Source organism: Neomonachus schauinslandi, chromosome 3, assembly GCF_002201575.2.
Source record: "Neomonachus schauinslandi chromosome 3, ASM220157v2, whole genome shotgun sequence".
NCBI classification, from domain to species: domain Eukaryota; kingdom Metazoa; phylum Chordata; class Mammalia; order Carnivora; family Phocidae; genus Neomonachus; species Neomonachus schauinslandi.
The window spans coordinates 116150029-116173432 of record NC_058405.1 but is presented as its reverse complement, the minus strand read 5'-3'; the positions used below and the strand labels follow the sequence as shown (position 1 = coordinate 116173432).

Genomic DNA, 23404 nt, shown 5'->3' with positions numbered 1-23404 from the left:
ATGTGCTTATAACTGCTAAAGGAATAACTAGACTCTTGCACTGAGAACAATCAGCTCATTCTGGACCTACCATCCTATTTATCTTTCTATTCTCAAAGCTAATTGCTTATATAAGCATGCCAATTTGCCCTGATTATAGGATTCTTAATAAATGAATGTTGTTTACATTTCACAAGTGTATTTGAATTTCACTCCAGGAAGCCAAGCTCATCAAGTCTTTGTAAGTGGTAAAACCAGAGATCAAAGCAAAAGGCCTGCACTGAACCAACAAACAATTAGGCTTGAGAATATAGACCTAAGCAAAAATACAAGTGATTTATTGATTTTTCTACTCCAGAAGTACACCTCAGGGTCACTGTTCACTCCTGAGCTATATGTAGAACTTTTTCTGCAGATTTTCATAATGATTATTTGATGATCATTTCTTAGTTAAGAAGTCTAACATTCAACAGGCTTTTTGATCCATTCCTTCTGTATTTCTCATCTTGGTGATTTGGTTGCATCAAACATCTTTAAGAGTTTGTTTGTTTACCCCTTCTCCATTTTGACTAATTTCCCCACAATTTTTGGTACCTTTCAAACAATTCTTTTCTTAGTATAACCATGTTTACCAACCCAGGCATCTATATTTTCTGAGGCTCCCAGGTGAGACTGATAGCAGCCAGGTTTGAGGACTACTATTTCAGCTTGTCGATCCCTTTACAATCCTGCCTTAAATGAAGTGTTCAGCCAAGCTTCCATGGGGAAAGAAAGAAGAGAAAGAAAGAAAAACAAGGAAAAGAAGTCAGGTTCATGAGCAAATCCTCAATTCGAGGCAGGCCCTTCAGGTACCAGTCACACCATAGGGCCCAACACCAGGCACAGAGCCAAAAATGTCAACAACCTGACACCTTTCCCAAAGCCAACAAGTTTTTAGTATAAGCCAGGCACGCGTACCATCTACCACACAGAAATCAGTCAAGAGAGATTCCTCTGGCGATAGACAGCAGGGTTTAAAAACCTCAAAATGTCAGCTTCTGTGGCAATGGATAGAGGGGCTTACAAACAGCAACTCTTCATCAAAGAACAAAGTGGACTAAGGTTCTGTGTGAATTCAAAGTCACAGAAGTCAGTTACAAGCTGCCCAAGAACACCAAAAAAGTGACCAGAGGAACACCTCTAGTGTGTCCTAGAAACTACACAAAGTTTGTGATGAGGTGACTACCTGTAAGCTCTGCACTGGTCGGGGGACTTTTGTTTCGTGGTTTTTGTCAGTTTGTTTTTTTAAGACTGAGAGTAGAAAGTACACTTCTACTGTTGACAACAAATACCATTCTACCTCAAGCAGGGATTCCCAGCCATTCTGGCCCACATCTGTGGACTTCAGCAGAATCACAGCTCTTGGGCCTACCCTCGTCCCTAGACGTTGCTTCCAAATTATATCCAATAGAAACTGCATACTCCTCAGTGTTATGCTGAAAGAGAGACTTCTGGAAAAGAGAACAGAGCATCTGGGAAGAAGATCACCCGCAGTGTGAGCAGACACGATCTTAAAGGAAAGATGAGAGATGAGTTGTCGCTGCCCGCATGATTCAAGCAGATGAGAGCTAACAAGGTGCATGAAGCCCCTCTACAGAAACCATGACCCCAAAGCCTGGGGACACAGTCCTTGGGATAGGGGAAGGGAAGAAACATGCCCCATTTTAGAGTAGAAGAGCCAGCTTGTAACTCACCCTCCCTCCTAAGCAATTCAGTTTGTTCTTGTCTAAGGATTCACTGCTTTGTTCTTAAGAGGCTTCCAGCTACCAGCACCCTCTTGCAAAGTAGAGACGACCATCCGGAATCCATGCTTCTTCTGTCAGCCACTTTCATGGCACCTATTACTTGCTTAAACATAAGGAAGCCCATTGCACCTTGCCCTTTTGCCCCAAGCACTAAGGGCGGGGGGGTGGGGGGGGGGAGAAGAGCACGTTTCTTTAAGACCAAGCCCCTCAAGCAACAGTTTTTATAAAGCCAAATAAATTTCCAGAAAAACATGAACCTACACTTATTTTCTTCTCGAGCCCAGGAGGAAACTACAAGTGGAATCCTTCCCCCACTCTCAGGTACTAGGATTCTAGGTCTAAAACCTGCAGGTGGCAGGCTCACCTCAAGGAGGGCAATTCAGGCCAATAATGTACTAGCCACGTCTTGAGTTTGCAAATAACTTCCAATCACCAGCATTCCTTCTACAGCTTCTGTGTGAGCAACTCTAATGAAAAGCTCACTCTTCACTTCTTTGACAACTCTAAAGGTTAAAAATACTTTTCCTTAAACTTATGTGACTTTCCGTCATTGACCTTGGAAATTCTACTCTCTAGACCACACAGAATACAACTACACACTTTTCTGCACAAAGCTCTTCAAAATGCAAAGTCAGCTAATGGATCACAGTATGGTATGTTCTGGAAGTTTTACAGTTTCAAGTGCTAGGATCTAAAAAAAAAAAAAATTCTTTGCTATCTTAACAGTTGTGTCAAATTGTATTCCAATTTACAGAGGAAGAAAATCAAGGACCAGAGGAAAGAATTTAACTCGCTCAACCTGGTGCAGCAGGTATGATTCTTAGAAACTAGGTCTCCTGCCTCCCAGGCCAATGCTATTTGCTAAGTGAAAGGCCACAAGCAAAAGTAATTCTTATCACCTAAGGATGTAAGGGCATGCATACCTTTTCTTCCCAAAGGTCATCCATTTGTGTTTCTGCCAGTCTCTCACGGTAGCCAAATACTTATATTTAGATAACAGCCTTTGATCAACTTCTATACTAGATATCCAAATATACTGGCATTACTGGGGGGTGAAATGCACCCCAATAATAAGCCTATATTCCCAAGTTTGGTGAAATAAAGCAGCTCGGAGGTTTAGTACCTAGGATAAGATTGTAATGGCTCAAAGTTACAACACTCCACCCCCTTCCCCTTCTCTACCTCCTTTCCCTAACAGGAGAAAGGATGTGAGAAAAATCAGCAAGCATCTGACGATGACCTAACTACACTCTCACCCATCCATCTGCTCAGCAGACTTCATGGCAAGAGTTCTCCTTGGAAGTAGTTAAAAGGGAACAACACCTTGCAGAGGGAAATAAATGCTAAAACTTGACTTCCCTTGTCCTTTCACAAGTAATTACATTTGGGGGTATATGCACTGCCTGACAGATTGTTTCTTTCCTATGATTTGGAAATCCTAAATTCCCAACCAAGGTAGTTCAAGCCTACCTTGATAGAAAAAACTGAAGAGCACACTTGGACCAAATCACTATTTAACGCCATGCCTGAAAAATGAAACAGCATAGTGAAGATGCCAAAATGTCTGACCTTGAATGTGAAACATCAAGCGCACCTCACAGCAGTCACTTCTAAGACATTTTTGCCAATTTTATACAGTTTGAAACTGGCATTTATTAGATTTAGAGATTTTTTTTTTTTTAAACAGTTTTACTGCTAGCTCCAAGTATTTTTTTTTCCTTCCTAGGTCAAGGGCCCCAGAAGTATAATAGAATATAGGGTGAGGGGCCGGGGGGAGGTTAGGGGGGGCTTAGAGATACAAATGTGGGTAAAAATCCTAGATCGATTATTTAATAACTGCATGACTTTAGGCAACTTAGGTAATTCTATTTCCTAGAATTAACGTGAGGATTAAATGAATATGTAAGCATAGGGTGTACTCAGAGTAGGTACTCAAAATGTTTCCACTTCTTCCTAAAGCAGAAGAACTACATTCAACCTCAGGGCAAGGAGGGGGGAAAAAAAAAAAAAAAAAAAAACCTGGAAAGGAATGGACTCAAATTAATCACACACCAAAGTCGTTCCCAGTACCAAACATACAATAATACTGCCCTAAACCATCACTTTTTAAGAGGTCCTAAATCAGTTTGCAGGGCAGCACATCTGGTGTCACACAGATATACCAGCTAAGACAGAGGGTTTAAAATTATCCTTTCCTCTGACATTTACAGAAAGAATCCTTAGGACAGCTCCTTGACAAAGGCATTGGGGGACTTAACGTTTTTGTTGTAATGATTTCAAGCCAAAAATTAGCGAATGGTATGGAAGGTCTAATGTAGAAAGAGGTATTCTTGGGCACAGACCATCAGCGGTTCACCCCACCCCAAAATAAACTTCATAGCATCATCTTTGAAAATAAAGGACACAGGAGTGTGTGTGTGTGCACGCGTATGTGTATTCCCAACATTTAGGCAATGTTTAATACAACAAAGAGCCACATAGATAATGATAGATGTGTAGGACCCCCCCAAAAAATATGTACACGCCAATATTACCTGTAAAATATGTGACATGTATACACCCTAAAGGAATAAAACTGGATGAGTGAATTTATAATTTATGAAATACTTCCGTCAAACAGTGTAACAAAAACATCACACACGTGCGCGCAAAGGCGTATCACCTTACAGCTGAAAGGTAGGTACAAGGACGCAAATAGTTAAATGTATACAAGGAGTCAGTAGTGTTTTCCCATACATATGTTTTATAACTATTTTAACAATACTGAAGACAAGTTTAAGAAGAGGGAGGCTCTCCTTAGGAAGATTAAGCTCCTAAGATTTGGAACTAATTTGCACTAGCCTTTCATCGCAGAACTTCAATAATTTAAATCTACTTAAAAAAAATTTTTCCTATTAAAAAAAATCACTACTTTTAAAGTTTACCCTTCCATTGATCTTAATTCTGCAATCTTTTACTCTCTCCTTTCCATTCACACCAATTAATTTTTTAGATTTATATCATTTAGATTGATGAAGGGGTAGGTGGACAGTCATTGAGAAGGTCTGGTCTGGAGATTTTCCAGAAATAGATGGACTTCTGTCATTTTAATGTTTATTTACTCTTCCCCAATGCTTTAAATATTCTAGAGCTTGAGAATGGAATTGTTTTCCATGCCTGAAATGTCTTATTAATTATTGATGTAAGCCATACTTACAATGAGGTGCCTGTACTTTCCTGTACAGTATTACTATCTTGTTTTCCTCCCAAAACAGATATATATGATCTTTATCGTATCTGAAAATAAAGCTAGCATCAACAATGCCAACATGATTTCCTTTGCCCCCGGGGTAAAGAATTTCTCTACATATATACTTAAAAACTTGCCACCTAAAATTTGTCCTTCTAGCTTGATCTCTAGATTTAAATGGTTTGAGTTGATTTCTTAAGCAATTCATGAAGAAAAGCAAAGTTGAGAGCATCACGTGTACAACTCCAGGAAAAAAAAAAAAAAAAAAAAAAAAAACTGACCTTAAGAGGAATTACCTTCCCTCTGGGCTTCTATCAGCCCATAAAGAGGACTCCTTTTAACTCCCCTTTGTAGGTTTCCAAAGAGCAGCTGGAGCTGACTAGGGAGAGTTAAACACCACATCAATGTCCAAGTGCATCACTAACAAGAGGGACCCCAAGCTGAGACTTTCCCAAAAGCTTTGTTTCTATTCAAAAAAGTTCAGCCTGATATTTATTGTTCTTGTTTTGTTTATTTTGAGAGGCTCAGAGTATTATAAACAAGAAAAGTACCACATCCAGTAATTCTGTGACACACAGTAGAGAAGTAACCACAACAACCAACCACTGCCCCAAGGAGCTTGTGATGTAGAATCATAAATGTCTACATACTAAATTTGTGACTGCTAGAGTTAATAGTAACACAAATCCACCATGGTAATGATGAAACATTTTTCTAAAGATTAATTCAGATCATGTGTTATTAATCAGCAGAGTAACTAAAAGCTCATGCAAAACACACTATCCCAATCTAGAACTTAATTGCATTATTGTTATCTGGTTTTCCTGTGTCACTGGCCCTTCCATTTCAAGTACACACGTACACACATACACAAACACACACACCACCACAGGATGAAAAGACAGAAAACGCAGAGCTAGGAGGTAAGAATCATGTGTCTGGAAGGAAGAGGATTTTGAATAACAACGTTTGTCTCTGGAAAGACAGGTCAAGTATGCACCCAGGCTGCCTTAAGAATTAAGCTGATGCATTTCGTTTCAGTGTGTCCCATTTTGCACAACAGTGGGAGCAGCTGTGGGAGATCTTGCAAAGCAAGACAGGCAGCCTCCTCTATCTCCCCACAGCCACACCAGACCTTGGGGAGGGGGTGAAAAAAGCTTGTAGCCTCTGTTCTCCCTAAGAGCACAAAGCTAACCTGCCATCCAGGACACTACGCCCCTTCTCAAACCAGCCCTTTTTAAAGGCCTGAGAAGTGCAATTTAAATGTCCCAGTCTTCAGACTCAGGTCCGTTCCCAAAGTTGGGAGGTTACACAACAAAAATCCGCAGCAGACACAAAACTGGCTGCCTGGAGCAAAAGTTTCTCTTGCTGCCTAACCGCGTAGAGTTCAGAGATAACTAGCTAGGACAAGGTAGATGGACAAGTGTAAGGAATAGGAACGCATCGGATTTGCCAGTTTCCCTCCCAACATCCCTTGAAGGAGGCTGGGTCACTAAAAATCGGAAGTCTGGGGACCAGCTGCAATACAGACAGACTCTGGCTGGGTCGAGGGGGAGGCCGCCACACCCTCTTGAGCTCACAGCACTGTCAAGCTCTAATTGGGAGGAGCTCAGAAACTTAGTCCCAGCAGGAAAAGGGAGAAAGAAACGAGTCTTGAGTGTCTTGGATTTGAGAAGCTAAAAAGCTAAACGCAGATTTCGGGAGGGAGCCGGGGACTTGGCTGTGTGTGCTGGAGGAGGGAAGGGGTCGCCCCCGATGTCAGAACAGCTCGAAACACGTCCCCGCAAAACTGCACATTCTTGTGGTTTAAGATTTAAGACCGAAAGGAAAGAGCTGAGGCAAAGCTGCTCTCCCGCCTGGGTTTCAGATGCCCCCCTCCCAGCTTAGGGACCGGGGCGCCGCACTGCCGCGGCTTTCCTTATCTTCCCCTTTCGGGCGAGCTCCCCTCCGCCAAGCCGCTACGTCCGCCTCCAAGTTCGCCTTCGCTCCCCGCCCGCTGCCAGCCACATGCACCCATCTGCCCGGGACCCCGTGCGCCGGATGGTCCGCATGGACTCGGGATTTGCGGGGTTTTTGGTTTTTGTTTTTCTAAACAAAAAGCCTTAGCGGCTCGCCGCCCCCTTCTCCCGGGCCCGCGCCACCTTCCCTTCACGCCCACGCCGCACCTCCCGGGCACACGCGCTGCGAGGTGCTTCTCCCGCCAGACAATGGGCTCTGGGCTGGCCAGACAGCCCGCCCCGAAACCCCGGCCCCATCCCGGGACCCCAAGAGGGCTGAGCGCGGGGGCTAGAGGGCAACGGAGAAGACTGAGGCTGCCGAGGCCACAAAGGGGAAGGTGGGCGCCTCCCCCTTGGGACAGGAGGCTCGCTCCCCGCGCGGGGAGAAGAGGAGGGGGCGGGGGTCAGCTGCGTCTCCCCGCCCGGAGCCCCGGGGCCCCCGCTGCGCACTCACCAGCACGATGGCAAATCGCTCCTCCAGTTCACCTGGCTCGGGCATCGGCAGCTTCAAAGGCACGTTGTGCGCCCTGAAATCGGTCTGCTGCGAATCCATGCTCCCCGCGTTGCCCATGTTGGCTGCACGCCGGGGCCGGGGGCTGCTCCGGGCCCCCCGCGTTCGCGTCGGAAATCAGAACAGCTCCCGGCGGCCGGCTCCCGCCCGCTGGCGCGACCTGCCCGGCTCCCGGCCCTCCGCTGCGCCTCGGCGAGTGTGCAGCGCGCACAGCTCCCTAGCAGCGCTCCTCGCCGAGCCGCCCCCCGGCCTCCCTCATGCTCTCCGCCGCCCCAGCGCCGTCCCGGCCTCTTTTCCTTGGGAGGGGTCGTCAGGGCGCTGGGCGCCTATCTGCATGTTGCTCCACTGGCACGCCGCCCTCTGCCAGCGATCGTGGCCAGCGGGCGCGTGGTTTTCCGAACTCCGTTTTACGCCGGGCCGCGGCCGCCGCTGACACTTACAGCCCCACGGCCGGCGCACACAACACTCGTTCGGCGAGCACCTCGAGCAGACAAATGCAGCTCCGCGCTCCCGACACAATGCCCCCCTCGCCCGGCCCCCGCCCCCGCCCCCGCCCCGGCTCCGCCCGCTTGCCCCGTGGACTGCCGGGACGCGTAGTTTCTGTCCAAAGTGTCCGCACGCCGAATCCACGCCTGCTCTGGAGGAAAAAGCTGGGTCAAGACCGCTTGCTTCGGAGGCAATCTGTACGCTTCTGGCTATGGTTTATGACCCTTTAGAACTCCCTCACTCCAACAGTAGAAATCACTACCTCGTCTACGTCGGTTCTGACACTAATTAATTAGGCACACTTGACAAATGAATGATCCAATCAATCGGTGATTGAATACCAGCATTCTGATTTAAATTTCAGAAGCTGGTTACCGTTCAAAAGGCTCTAGTTTAACAGGTGACCTGAAAGGCATTGGCAACGTCCTATTTCATGAACTGGGAAATGGGTCCGTGGGTGCTTGTTTCATTGTTCTTTCTTCCTTATGTAACGTATTCTTTCGTGTGATTGAAATGTTTTATAAATATACACTTTCATGGATTTTTTTAAAATAAATATCCGCTATGGATATATGCATATATGGTCAGACCCAGGAGTTGAAGGAGGATTCAATTCAAAACAAACACCTGTCGATAGCTATTATGTATGGATTACTGGGTTCCTTAGTGGGAGAAGAGGATTGCTCCTGCTCTGGAATACTTCACAATCTAGTGAAGGAGAAAATTTACACAAATAAGCGTATTTCATGTGAGATAGAAGAACAGGGTGTTTGGGAAGGCTTTGAAGATGATCTTTGGTTATAGCTATCTTATTCCTCCATAACAGTCTCAGGTGTTTTACAAAGAAGATTGGGCCCAACCTTATCTCTGGGATGCTTTCCAGACTATTACTACCCATTTTAAAACAGTGGAAATAGAAACAACCTTATAAACAACTTTAGCCAGGTGCTCATGTTGTAGATTTCAAGGGCATCCACCTGGTTGACTTGTGACTGAACTCACAAGTCATCCTTTCTTAGCTTAGAGCATTTCTTTAATCCTGGTTTGTGTATCAGATTCACTTGGGAGCTTGTTAAAACTCCACACACCTTGGGCCCTGCCTATTATCAGAATTTCCCTGAGCCAAGAGTTGGAGCATGGGCAGGTGTATTTTTAACAAGCTCCCCAGGTTATTCTGATATACAACCAGGGCTGTTACTCTCTTGTTAAAAAGCAACTGCTTCGAGCGCCTGGGTGGCTCAGTTGGTTAAGCGACTGCCTTCGGCTCAGGTCATGATCCTGGAGTCCCGGGATCGAATCCCACATCGGGCTCCCTGCTCAGCAGGGAGTCTGCCTCTCTCTCTGACCCTCCCCCCCTCTCATGCTCTCTATCTCATTCTCTCTCTCAAATAAATAAATAAAATCTTTAAAAAAAAAAAAAAAGCAACTGCTTCTGGAGAAGTTAACACAACAAGACTAAACATCAAGGGCCACATTTCATTCAGCTCTATAAGCCCCAAGATGCCTTGAGCATAGTAGATGTTCAATGACTACTTGTTGAATTGACAAGTGAGTTTTACCAAAAGCCTATGGAGCAAATACACACACAGATACATCGTGTCGGTATCATCTATTAAATAAAGCACTTCTGGTCTTTTTTTTAAAAAAGTGTAAATAAATTCAAATTAAAAGTCTGAATAAATGCAATCTGTATTCCAAAACTACACTGTATCAAAGTTAACAGTGTTACCCATCAAAGAAAGAAAAACAGAGATATAGATACATACACACACCCCAACTAGTGAAAATGAGTGAGAAAGAAAAGCAGTTAATTCAAACCAAGTGAGACATTTCTGACCCACAAATGTATTTGTTTTCATCCAATCTCTAGACATATACTTTGGGTCTGATTGACACAAAATCAGCCCACCCAGGGGGTTGCCCATCTGGATGGAAAAGCTAGAATTCTTTTCTGCAGTTGAGAAATCCTTTTTATTACATTTATGGTTCCCTCTGGCCATATTTCTGCCAGTAACCAGGACCTTTTTCTCCCCTTAAGTTTTATCACATCTAGTCTCTCTCATAATCTCACACTTTGAGAAGAGCCAGGGACATAGTGTGCAAATCCATGAACCAAAAGAACTGAGCCATTTCAAGGTTTGCAATCTTTGATATTTGGTTATTATTTATGGGGGTATTTAGTACAAAAATAAAAAAAACACTCCATTATATTACGGGACTTCTGTAAGAATTTCTATCAAAAATCTCAAGAAAATATTTGTTTGGGGTATGGCGTGGAGAGGGAGGAAGAAGACATTACTTTAATCGTAAAATTATACACTCATATCCTCCCCATAAAATCAAAATCAGGTGATCACTTTTAAATATGAATTTCATTTTCTAATTACTCATACATATGACTTATTATAGCTGATGCTGCAAAAAAATGGCAAAAAAATAAACTGTTAAAACAATCCATTCACCTTCCATGCAAACTGAAATGTTAGACCTTTATATTCTGTGTACTAGGCATTTGTAAGTTATGCCAAGGATGGCTTGATAGGAATTCCCCCATAACAGTGCAATTGCTTTCCAAAAGCTCTTCCATCATTCAAAACAAATACTCCTAACACGTTAGCTGAGTTTCATTGGTATCTCCTTAAGTTTTAAAGGTAAGGAAGTGCTCTATAGCTAAGTTCACTTAGCTTCTTAAAAAAGCACTTGTGCAACCCCAGGGAAGATTCTCTTTGTGTGTATAATTATAAGAAATGAGATAAGCACCCTATGATGAGCAAAGCCATATATAGCCCTGAATCAAACTGGGAACTTGTAGTATCTGAGATTTTAGAGGGATTGCTTTATGTCAAGTTACATCTACAAGAGTCCTGAAAGATTCATATGTCTAGCCATATTTATTTTTTAAATATTTATTGAGCACTTACTGTGAGCCAGTTACTGCTATTGATTTTAAACAAAGTTTAAACATAGTTTATTCAATTTCTAAACCCAAGTAATAATGGCTTCAATAATATATTTTCTCATTAAACAAAAAATCTGGAGAAAGGTGGATGCTAGTGTTGGTTCAGCAACTTCGTACGGCTAGGACCAGTATCTATGTGATGGATTGGTCTTTCCACATACTTACAAAATAGCTACTAGAGTGTCATGAATCAAGTATGTGTTGGGGCAAATAATGGGGAAGAGCCAATTTCAGTTAAGTCTGTTTCTCTTGTCAGAAAATCAAAAGTTTGTCCAAAAATACCATTAGCAGACTATTGTCCATTATTCCTCATTTTCTAGAACTGAATGACACGGCCATCCCCCGTTACAGGAATAACTGGGGGCTGGGGCTGGACACATTTCCTCACCTGGATAGAATCAAGATTCGGATAAAAGGTAAAGGGGATAGACATGGGTAAGAAATGGGTAGACAGAAACATCTCCTAACCCCTCCCCCACACATTTCATATCTTCGAATAATACTTTACATTTGCCTTCATATTTTACAAAATACTTTTACTTGCTTTATCTTATTTCATCCTGTCAATACAACAACAAGGAATTTAGACCTCAACAGAGTGAATTTTCTCTAGTTTATACAACAAGTGATAAAGTTACAACTTAGGTATTTTGATTCCCAAACCAGTATCCTTCACTGCATTAAAAAAAAAAAAAAATAGTTCTCTAAAATTATCATTCAGAGGTAGAAGCATAATGAGATTTCTGCTTCTGATCAAGATAGAGTAATAGGGACCAGCCTGAATTTGAAAGTAATAACATACTGGACAAAATATATTAAAGAATGTCCCTCAAGAGTTATGTGATGTCAAAAGAAGGACAGAGTGTTTGGGGAGGCTTCAGAGATGATCTTGGTCTGTAACTATCTTATTCCTCCATAACAGATTTGTTTCAGGAGTTTTACAAAGAAGATTGGGCCCAACCCTATCCTCTTGGGAGGCAGTGAAGAACAATGATCCCTGAGAGATAAGGAATAAATTAACTGAACGCTACTATCACCCCAGCTTACTGCCTGAAGAAAGTTTCTAGACCGCAGTGCACAGAGAAGGAACCCCGACTGGGCCTACTGGTGTCTCTGACTTGAGAAGGCAGAGGTGAGAGTCCAGTGAAGCCAAACAGGCCAGAGTTCTCAGCACAGAATACTGGGGAAAAAAGAGCTGTAAGAACTTCAGATGCCTGAAGAGGTTCCCATTCAGTATTCAGTTGAGTACTGATTAGTAAGTGGTGAGGAAAAAACTCAAGGCTGGTCATTTTATAATAAATGACTGAACTCATCAAGAGAACATGACACCCAATAACAGTGCTTCAAAATACATGAACTTCAAGGAGAAATACACAAATCCACAATTACAGTTATAGTTAAACACTCCTCTCTTAATATTTGTTAAAACAAATAGAAAATCGGTAAGGGTATAGAAAACTTTAAAAATACTATCAACAATTTGATCTAATTGATATTTATAAACTACCTCACTCAACAACACAATACATAACTTTTCAAATGCACAAGGCACATTTACCAGATGGACCAATTCTGAACTATAGAAATTCTCAATAAATGGTCAATAAATATTAAAAGATTCCAATATTACAAATTTTATCTCCTTGCCACAATGAAATTAAATTAGAAGTCAAGAACACAAAAATATCTGAAAAATCCTCAAATATTTAGAAAAAAAGATAAACTTCTGAAAAACCATGGATCAATTAAAAGATAAAAGGGAAAATTATAACATATTCTGAACTGAATAAAAGAGAAAACACTATATATTAAAATTTTGTGGATGCCACGAAAACAGTACTTAGAAATTTAGACCAGCAAATGCCTCTATTAGAAAGGAATAAGGGGGGGCACCTGGGTGGCTCAGTCATTAAGCGTCTGCCTTCGGCTCAGGTCATGATCCCAGGGTCCTGGGATCGAGCCCCGCATCGGGCTCCCTGCTCTGCGGGAAGCCTGCTTCTCCCTCTCCCACTCCCCCTGCTTGTGTTCCCTTTCTCACTGTGTCTCTCTCTCTGTCAAATAAAGAAATAAAATCTTTAAAAAAAAAAAAAAAGAAAGGAATAAGGGCTCAAATTAGTGTCTTTAGTTTCCACCTTAAGAAACTAGAAAAAAAGAAGCAAGTGAAAACCAAACAAAGAGGAAGAAAGGAACAATAAAGACAAGAGCAGAAGTCAGTAAAATGAAAACAGGAAAATTGATGAAACTAAAAGCTAGTTCTTGAGAAGGTCAATTAAATTGACAAACTTCTAGTCAGATTCATCAGGAAAAAAGAAAGGACACAAATAACCAATATCACAAATGACAGAAGAGACATCATTATACATTTTACACATACTAAAAAGGATAATCAGAGAATGTTTGGAACAACTTTATGTCAATAAATTCAATCATGTACATGAAATGGACATATTCATTCCTTGAAAGACACAAAGTACCAAAACTGATTCAAGATGAAATAAATAACCAGCACAGTCATATCTATGAACTTGTATTTAAAATCTTTCCACAAAGAAAACTAGAGGCCCAGATAGCTTCACTAGAAACTTGCCCAGTTGGGGTGCCTGGGTGGCTCAGGGGCTTTAGCGTCTGCCTTCGTCTCAGGTCATGATCCCAGGGTCCTGGGATCAAGTCCCACATCGAGCTCCTTGCTCAGCAGGGAGTTTGTTTCTCCCACTGCCTCCAGCTCCCCCTGCTTGTGCTCTCTCTGTCAAATAAATAAAATCTTAAAAAAAAGAAAACGAATGAAAGAAAAGAAACTTCCCCAATTACTTAAGGTAGAGAGAATACCAATTCTACCTAAACTATTCCAGAAAATTAAAAATGAGTGAATATTTCCCAGCTCATTTTGAAGGTCAACATTCCCCTGATCCCAAAACCGGTCAAAGACATTATAAGAAAGAAAACTATAGCCAACATTCCTCATGAACGTAGATGTAAACATTCTGAACAAAATTTGAGTAATGCATCATGACCAAGTGGGGTTTATCCCAGGAATGTTTTAGTATTTGAAAATCAATCAATGTAATTCAACATACTAACAGACTAAAACAGAAAAACACATGATATCTCAAGAGATGGAGAATAAGCATTTGATAAAATCCAACATCCATTCCTGATAAAAACCCTCAGCTGATTAGAAATAGAAAGGAACTTCCTTAACTTGATAAAAGGCATCTACAAAAAACCTACTACCAATATCATACTTAATGGTAAGAGAATAAGTGTTTTCTCCTAAAATCAGGAACAATGTTTAACTCAACATTGTATGGGAGGTTCTAGCCAGTGCAATAAGAGAGAAAACAAACAAAAAGCTATCCAGTTTGGAAAAAATGAAGCAAACTGTCTTTGTTCACAAATGACATGATCTTCTATGTAGAAATTCTTATGGAACTTATAAAATAGTTACTGGAACTAATAAGTGAGTTTAGCAAGGATTCAGTATATAAGATTGATATACAAAATTAAAATATGGGGATGGACAAAATGGGTGAAGGGGAGTAGGAGGTACAGGTTTCCAGTTATGGAATGAATAAGTCATGGGGATGAAAGGTATAGAGAATATAGTTGATGGCATTTTAATAGCACTGTATGGTGAAAAAATCTGTGTGTGTGTGTGTGTGTGTGTGTGATTATCCTTTTTAGTATGTGTAAAATGTATAATGTCTCTTCTGTGTATATAGATACACACACACACTTTTGGAGATGATGGATATGTTCATTAGCTTGATCATGGTGCTGGTTTCATGGGCATATACTTATGTTAAACCTATCAAATTATAGGGCACCTGGGTGGCTCAGTCGTTAAGCATCTGCCTTCGGCTCAGGTCATGATCCCAGAGTCCTGGGATCGAGTCCCACATCAGGCTCCCTGCTCAGCGGGAAGCCTGCTTCTCCCTCTCCCACTCCCCCTGCTTGTGTTCCTGCTCTCGCTATCTCTCTCTCTGTCAAATAAATAAATAAAATCTTTAAAAAAAAAAAACCTATCAAATTATAAACTATAACTATGTATAGTTTATTGTTGGTTAGTTATAGCTCGATAAAGCTGTTACAAAAAATAACAGTCAAGTCAATTGTTTTCTCTCTCCTCATCCTTTAAGGAACTTAGAACACCTTAACTCAAATCTCTCCTCCTACCTTCCATGTTAATATTGTTTATCATTTTAACTCCTCTTTATTTATTCACATTAGCCTTTAGTAGTAGTAATATTACTTGCATGGCCAATCCTTAGGTTTACTAATATGCTTACAAATTCATTTGCTCTTTGCATTCCCCTTTTTTCTTTTAGATTTATATTTCATTTTCCAAAAGAACATTCTTTAGTGTTTCTTGCAATGAGAGTTTGTGAATGGCAAAATTATCTGGCAATGTCTTATTTGCCCTCAGTCTTGAAATATAGTTTATTTGGTTATAGAACGTCAGGCTGAAAGTTCTTTTCCTTCCTCATTCTAAAGATATTAGTTCATTATCTCCCAGCCCTCATCGTTGGTGATGAGAAATCTGTCACTGTAATTGTCACCTACTGTTTAAAAATAGATATTGTAGGGGTGTCTGGGTGGCACATTCAGTTAAGCAGCCTACTCTTCATTTCTGCTCAGGCCATGATCTCAGGGTCCTGGGATTGAGTCCTGTATCAGGTTCTGTGCTCAGCAGGGAGTCTGCTTGAGATTCTCTCTCTCCCTCTCTCTCTGCCCCTCCCCCCTGCTTGCACACCCACCCTCTCTATCTCTCTCTTAAATAAATAAATAAATCTTTAAAAAAAATAGATACTGTATCATTTTCTCCCTGGTTTCCTTGTTCAATGAGATTTAAATTTCACTGATGAAATTGTGGTAGAAGTTCTAGGTGGAGAACTTCTGGAAGAAGGTCCAGTTCTTTTTCAGTCTACCTGTTCCTGTTTATTATTTTTTAAATCTCTTTCTTAAAATGTTTTTATTTGAGTACAGTTGACAATACAATGTTACATTAGTTTCAGGTGTACAACTTAGCGATTCAGCAAGTCTATACATTAGGTTATGCTCACCACAAGTGCAGCTGCCATCTGTTACCATACAACGCTATTACCATATCATTGACTTTATTACCTGCTGGTTCCTTTTTTAATACTGCTCTATTCCATCATTTCAAGATATTTTTGGAAGACAGAAACATAGATATATATTCTATTCACCATTTTGGTAGAAACCTATCATCTGCTTCTTTTGCATTGGTTTGTTTTAATAAGCATTAGGAATTTTATTTTAACTATATCTTAAATAATGCCACCTCTATAATTTAAAATTTTTTAATAGATTCTAGCATGTCCAACATTGTTCCAGAGAATTATTAACTATTTGTAGGCTTTTGAATCCCAGCTCTTATCTTGCCTATATCTCTGAGATTCCACTTCCTTTAGGCCCCAATGTATGTACCATGTCACATAAACATACCTTCAAATTTGGCAAAAATCTATCTGGGTCATTTTTCTTTTAACAATTTTATTTTTAAATAATCTCTACACCCAACATGGGGTTCAAACTCACAACTCCAAGATTAGGAGTCACATGCTCTTCTGACTGAGTTAGCCAGGCATCCCCATCTGGGTCATTTTTGAATGATAATAACACAGAAACTTAATTTCATTTATAGAAGTTTAATACACATTTGTAAATATATATATATGGATATATATAAAGAACATACTGAAACTTCTTTCAAAATAGCTAATATACTAAACAACTATATCGCTATAGAAATCAAAACACGAAAGAAGAAAGAGGGAAAGAAAGAAGAAAGGAAGAAAGAAAGAAAAAGGAGGGAAGGAAGGAAAGAGAGAGGGAAAGAAAGAGAGAGGGAAAGAAAGAAAAGAAAAGAAAAGAAAAGAAAAAGAGAGGAGCACCTGGGTGGCTCAGTCGGTTAAGCCCCTGACTCTTGGTTTTGTCTCAGGTCATGATGTCAGGGTTCTGAGATTAAGCTCCCCTCCCCCGTGAGCTCTGCACTCAGCATGGAGTCTGCTTCAGATTCTTTCCCCTTCCCTCTGCTCCTCCCCCAACTCTTGTGGGTGCGCTCTCTCTCAAATTAATAAATAAATAAAAGCTTTTTAAAAAAGGGAAGGAAGGAAGACAGGCATCACAAAATGTGGATAGCATTGTATGAAAAGTCAAGTTCAGACGATTTCTCGCCATCCTCCCCTCTGTCTCACCTACTCTCTGCCTTCTTCCTGCATTCCTGTACTGGATTGCCTCCTGCAAAATCCTCCTTAACAACCTACTTTAAAAATGACTGGGTGGGGAGGTCTTAGCCTGTGATACCAATAACAATGGCAACAACAAAGGAATGTGCTGCTGACTTGAAGTGTCTGCTTTTATTTCAGGGAGTCCTCTTCATTTCCCAACTTAACTGTCATCCAGGAGGTGAGGGTTCCTAAGCCAGGCTGCGTGGGAAGCCCAGGGAGCCCCATCCACACCTGCCTCCTCTGCAGATAAACACAGAACTCAACAGCGACCATGGCTATCCATCTGGCACCTTTCAACAGCTTCCAAGTCTAAGAAAACAATGCCTTTAAAAAAAAGGTTTTTTAAAACAAGAAAGCCCAAAGGGGGCATTTTTGTTTCCGGCTGCAACCATTTCAACCAGAATAAACACCACGGGGAGATTAAGACAGAGAAAGAGTTGGAGTAAAATCTAGTTCCACCAATATATATTACACATATTGAATATCTAGGTTTACGGTTTTATTTACTTTTCTCATTTGTCCTTTGGGAGAGTTAATTTTTAGGGGAGAACCATACATTTCTTTCTGATCACAAGAAAAAAGGAGGCTTATCATCCTAGAAGAGACAGACTTTCTGAAACCTGTCCTTTCCTCCCTCTCTGGCTCAGCCCACTTCTATGAAAAAATTGCCCTTTTTGATCTTCAGAGAAGAAATTTTCACAAACCCACGATTATTCTGCCTAATGAATTTTGAGTTCCTGGACTTCCAGTTTAAATACTAAGGGCTAGTATCCTGGTAAGAACGAGTACTAGGTGGATTTGATCCCTGCTTCTCTTGCTTACTGAGTGATCCCAGGAAAATTCATTAACCCCTTCAAGCCTCAGTTTCTGCATTTATAAAATGAAAGTAAATACTTACGCCACCAGTTAATTGTAGAGATTAGGGAAAATAAAAGTACAACAACTATCAAGACCATGCCTGATGTATGGTGAGAGGCTCAATAAGGTATTTTCCTCCTTATATTCTTTTCTTCAAGATGGTCATGGACTTAATCTTGGAATTATTAATGAAGCAATAAAAATTTCTGCAGTACCTGAATGGGTAAAGGGAAAATATGTAAATACACGGTACTTGTTTCAGGTAACAGGAAGATATATTGATATTAAAATAGCACATGTGTTGGTTTGCACTGGTGAGTGCTTTCTTTTCTCCCAATGATAAAGCTCTGTTCTGGTGATTCAGTATAATAGTAAATGAAAATTTTAATGCCACTTTCAAAGGAATCCAAACAGTATTTTCCAAACCTGTCTGATAATAGGATCCACGTGGGATGCTTATTGAACTTACAGATTCCTACGTGCCTTCCCTAGAAATTCTAATTCAGTAGGTCTGGGGTGGGCCTGGGAATCTGTATGTTTAACAAAAACCCCAGATGGTTCCTATTTTCGGCAAGTTTAGGAAACACTGATTAATTGCTTGGGACTCGAGAAATGACTCATCTGCAATTAAGCAATAATGCCTCTACTTAAGGAACAATGCCAAGTTATTTTAAAGCCATTGAATAATTATATACACTGCTCAAAAAATTGAATTAGCTAATATTTCAATCAGAGGGATTGTTCCATTTAGAATACATTTATACACATTTTTAAAGTTTTAAAAATGTCACTAGTTCTTCATATTTGGATTTGTTGTGCTTTTTAGGTTTTGGAGGAGGACAAAGCATCATTGTGTAAATTGTCCATGACTTATCTAGGGGCAGATTTGTCAGGTGTCCAAATTTTGAGGAGGAATTTTGGGTATGCAATTTTCTTCTTGCTCTCAAACTCACATTTATATGCAAAAATGGGCTGAATAGATGCCAAAGATGACATTATACACAGAATAAATAAAATTGTCCAGAGCTACTGAATGCTACTTACACCATTTTGCATTTGATTTTATCAAATTAATTTTACTAACATATGCTTATTGTATTATATCATTCTAATTGCAATCCTTTTCCATACACAATTAAGATCAAAGGGAAGTTCACTGGTGGAAGGAAGGGGAGAGGGCTGGGTGGCTAATTAGTAGAACTAAAAGATCTCCCTCAAAGTATCAAGCCCTTTTTCCTGCTCTGTAATCACTAGTTACAAACACCTGCAGAGCTCCCACTCCCTCAAGAGAACTGAACTCTGCTAACCTTATCGACTGTACTAGAAAAGTGCTTGCGGGCTCCTGGGTGGCTCAGTCGGTTAAGCGGCTGCCTTTGGCTCAGGTCATGATCCCAGGGTCCTGGGATCGAGTCCCGCATCGGTTCCCCGCTGAGCGGGGAGTCTGCATCTCCCTCTGCCTCTGCCTGCCACTCCCCCTGCTTGTGTGCTCGCTCGCTCGCTCTCAATCTCTCTCTCTCTGTCAAATAAATAAATAAAATCTTAAAAAAAAAAAAAAAGTGCTTGCAATGGGGGCCAGACAGACCTGTCTCAGGTCCAATTCACATAGCCTGGTTGCTTTGTTTTGCCAGATTTAGGGAATGGAAGGTGTTTGTTAAAATTATTAAAGAAACCATTCAAAATACCCAACTGAAATCTATGAGAAAGAAGCAAGTCCCCAAAATAATATTCTATTGCACTGGCAATGATTAAAAATGGGAGTTAAAAACCTTAAAAATGCAGTGAGTTTGTGGGGAATGCATAGCCCAAGTAGACACGATGGACACGTATTTTTTTGTCTGCCCAACACCCCTTCTTAGAAAATCACCCTCTTCTAGGAACTGCTCTTCCCTCCGTTCCATGCTATAATTAACAAAGGAGCTGCTATAGTTCTGTAGGTCTCTTGGGCACTGTTGACCTGATGAAGGGTGGGATTCTAACTCAGGTTTGGCAAAAATCCTTCTCTCTCTGATTTTTGGATTTTGGATTAAAAGTATCAGGTTACATTTCCTCAGATGGCTGACGCTGTAGGCTATAAAGCTGAAATGTGGTGGATGACCGTGGTGACTGATAGGCAGACAGAAAAGAAGCCGATGTAACATGTAGAGGTAGGAGATGGAGAGAAAGATCTGCCTGGAAATCCTACTTATACAAGAACAAAGCAGTTGTTAAACTGAACAGTTTTCAAAACTCTCTGAGATGCGGTTTCTTTATCTGTAAAATAAAGGCAATCTTAACAGTATTTACTTCAAGTGGTTTTGGGGAGGAATAATTATGATAATTGATAGAAATCACTGAATACTGGACTCAACACATGGAAAGAGCTCAATAAATGTCAACCAATAGGCGCCCCAAGACATGAGGTTAAGAAATAGTAAACTACAGGAGTGGGACCCACAATTCAAAGGACAAGAAGTGACGAGATTTCCGGCACTGTTGATTAGAAAAATATCCCCAAATGAAGTTGACACCTGACTACAATTTTAACCCAACTGTCAGAAAAACAACAGGCATGGTGAAAAGTGGAAACCACAAAGCAGGGTTAATAATGATAATAATTACAAATAAATAATTTGTCCTGAGTGCTAACTGTAGGCCAGGCAGGAAGCTGAGTGGTTTACATCCTTAATACTTACCATCACTAGATGGGTTTGGTATTATTCCAATTTTGCCGATGAGGACACTGATGAATAATGTTGAACTCTGCCTTCAATGAAGACTATTCACTGAGAGCCCAGCATTCCCAGCACCTAGGGGTGATCAGCCAGTGTATTTAAGAGAAGTGGCTATTTCTCACTTCTGTCTGTCGCCTCTGTCCGTCAGCCTATCTTGGTTACCGGTCAGTTGCTAAGCCGGTGACATGGCCATTACCACGCTGAAGGAGTGTGAACTCAAGCCAGAGAAGCTTATTTCACTTTCCCAGGCTGCTTTGCTTCTTGCTCTCCCAGAGTGAGTATGCTCCATGGTTGCATTCCAATTTTTCACTTCCTCTCTGTACCGCTCTTCTGCATCTGCTGGGAAGCCTCACCCTGAACTTTCTTTCCCAATCGGAGGCCTGAACAGAACTTTGGGATGGGACTGAATTATCACCTAAATCAGAATCTATTTTTAGTCTTTTTTTTTTAATCTGTAATTCTTGACTGACTTTGGTTCCTATGACCTTCTGTTTAGTCTCAATTATTGCTTTGCCCTGATTTGTAGGATTATTATATGTTCTAATTGGGACGGTTTGTTTGTCTAGTTTTAGCTACTCATGATCACAGCTTCCCAGAAAATGCTAGGTGTATCTGTTCCCTACACCAGCATATTTGGATTTCCTGCCTCTGCCTTGAGGCCCTTCATTCTGACCTGTCATCTAGTATCCTTGACCTCCAGAAATATATATTTTCTATTTTCCCAACTAGCTTATATGTCCTAGCTATAGAATAATGTGCTTCACAGTGTGATTCTCAGTCCATCTGCACTTGAATCATCTGTAGTGCTTTATTTATTTATTTTTATTGTTATAAAACATTTTATTTATTTGAGAGAGAGTATTAGTGGGGGAAAGAGGCAGAGGGAGAGGGAGAAGCAGACTCCTCGCTGATCAGAGAGCCTGATGTGGGGCTCGATTCTGGGACCCCAAAATTATGACCTAAGCCAAAGGCAGATAGATGCTTAACTGATTGAGCCACCCAGGTGCCCCTTAAAGGTTTTATGAAAATAAACATTTTTAGTTCCATCACCACAGATCAGAATTTCTAAAATAAGTCCAAAAAGTATAATTTTTTAAAAGATTTTATTTTTAAGTAATCTCTATACCCAACGTGGGATTGAACCCACAACCCTGAGATTGAGAGTTACCATTCTACGGATTGAGCCAGCCAGGGACTCCTAGCATGCATTTTTTTTTTTTAAGATTTTATTTATGGGGTGCCTGGGTGGTTCAGTGGGTTAAGCGCCTGCCTTCGGCTCAGTTCATGATCCCGGGGTCCTGGAATCGAGCCCCACATCGGGCTTCTTGCTCAGGGGGGAGTCTGCTTCTCCCTCTCCCTCTGCCCCTCCCCCGGCTCATGCACTCTCTCTCTCTCTCTGCACGCTCTCTCTCAAATAAATAAAATATTAAAAGAAAAAGATTTTATTTATTTATTTGACAGAAATAGAGCACAAGCAGGGGAAACAGCAGGCAGAGGGAGAGGAAGAAGCAGCAAACCCCCCCCCCTCCCGCCCAGCAGGGAGCTGGACCCTGGGATCCTGACCCCAGCAGACAGCAGAGGCTCAACCAACTGAGTCACCCAGGCGCCCCTACCCAGGTGGTTCTTATGCATACAGAGCTTGGGATCCATTGTATTGTAAGAACAGATACTATGATCACAGACTTTTTTTTTTTTTTAATACTCCAGGTACTTCCAGTTCTGTGCTTAGCACCTGGAAGATTATCACTAATTGCTTCTTGGGTTAAAGAATGAATAAATCTAACTTTGGAAGGAAATCTAGTCATGGGAAATCTTCCCTACTCTAAGGAAATATTTGCAATTTTCACTAAATGTGCCCATAATACCAACTTCAATTAGTATAATCCTCATTCCTTCATGGGTTAAACTGCTTAAATCTCCTTTGGATGTTGCTTCTTCCTAAAATAATGTAATTTAAGTTTATTTTGGTTGTGATGAAATATCATATCAAACTGGTTCAAAACACTCAAGGTGTTCTTTAATTCATCTTAGACCTCCTCCTGGGTAGAAGCTGTAAGAGTTTTCTCCAGTTATAACTGCAAGGAAATACCAAAAGATTTTATAAGCCAGGTAAATATTGTTATAGGGACTACTAGATAGGTTTTAATGTTTTAACATATTATTAATTCAACAAATATTGACTGTACTTAAACATTCAGATTGTTATCCAAGCAGTGCATACACGAAAGCCAATGATTTTCTATTGCTCCCTGGGAGTATTAATTTAGACTTCTTTATTCAATTAGGTTTAAAAGCTCTTTTTGCTCCCTAGCTGCAGGCCATGTAATGCTGGATGACTCCAGGTAGACACTTTGGATTGCTGACTTTGAGAGACCTCTAGTTCACAGAGCTTCTATCAGCATAACTCATTAACACTCAAGCTTCCCTCTTGTCTGTTTTTCTAATAGATGTTGCCTTGATCTCTTTGCTAACCTTACTTTGACACTGAACATGTGAAGAACGAGATGGAGCAAAGGTGATATCACTGTGAACTCTAAACATGTCACTGCTTTTAATCTTCACAGTGACCTTGCGAGGCAGACAATTTTCTTTCCATATTATAAAAGAGTCAAAGCTAATAGTGATGTGGAGAACAAAGA

General features: G+C 40.9%; 1 protein-coding gene across 4 annotated transcripts in view; it reads right to left on the bottom strand.

The window, feature by feature from the left end:
- FMNL2 (formin like 2) overlaps window positions 1-7672 on the bottom strand; it is a 303778-nt gene extending 296106 nt beyond the window's left edge. For all 4 annotated transcript variants that reach the window (XM_044913291.1, XM_021703351.1, XM_044913290.1 and 1 more), the window contains exon 1: window positions 7444-7672. In XM_044913291.1, the coding sequence (XP_044769226.1) occupies window positions 7444-7560 (117 nt within the window). In that variant the 5' untranslated portion in view covers window positions 7561-7672. The remainder of the gene's footprint in view (window positions 1-7443) is intronic.
- Between the last annotated feature and the right edge of the window lie 15732 nt (window positions 7673-23404).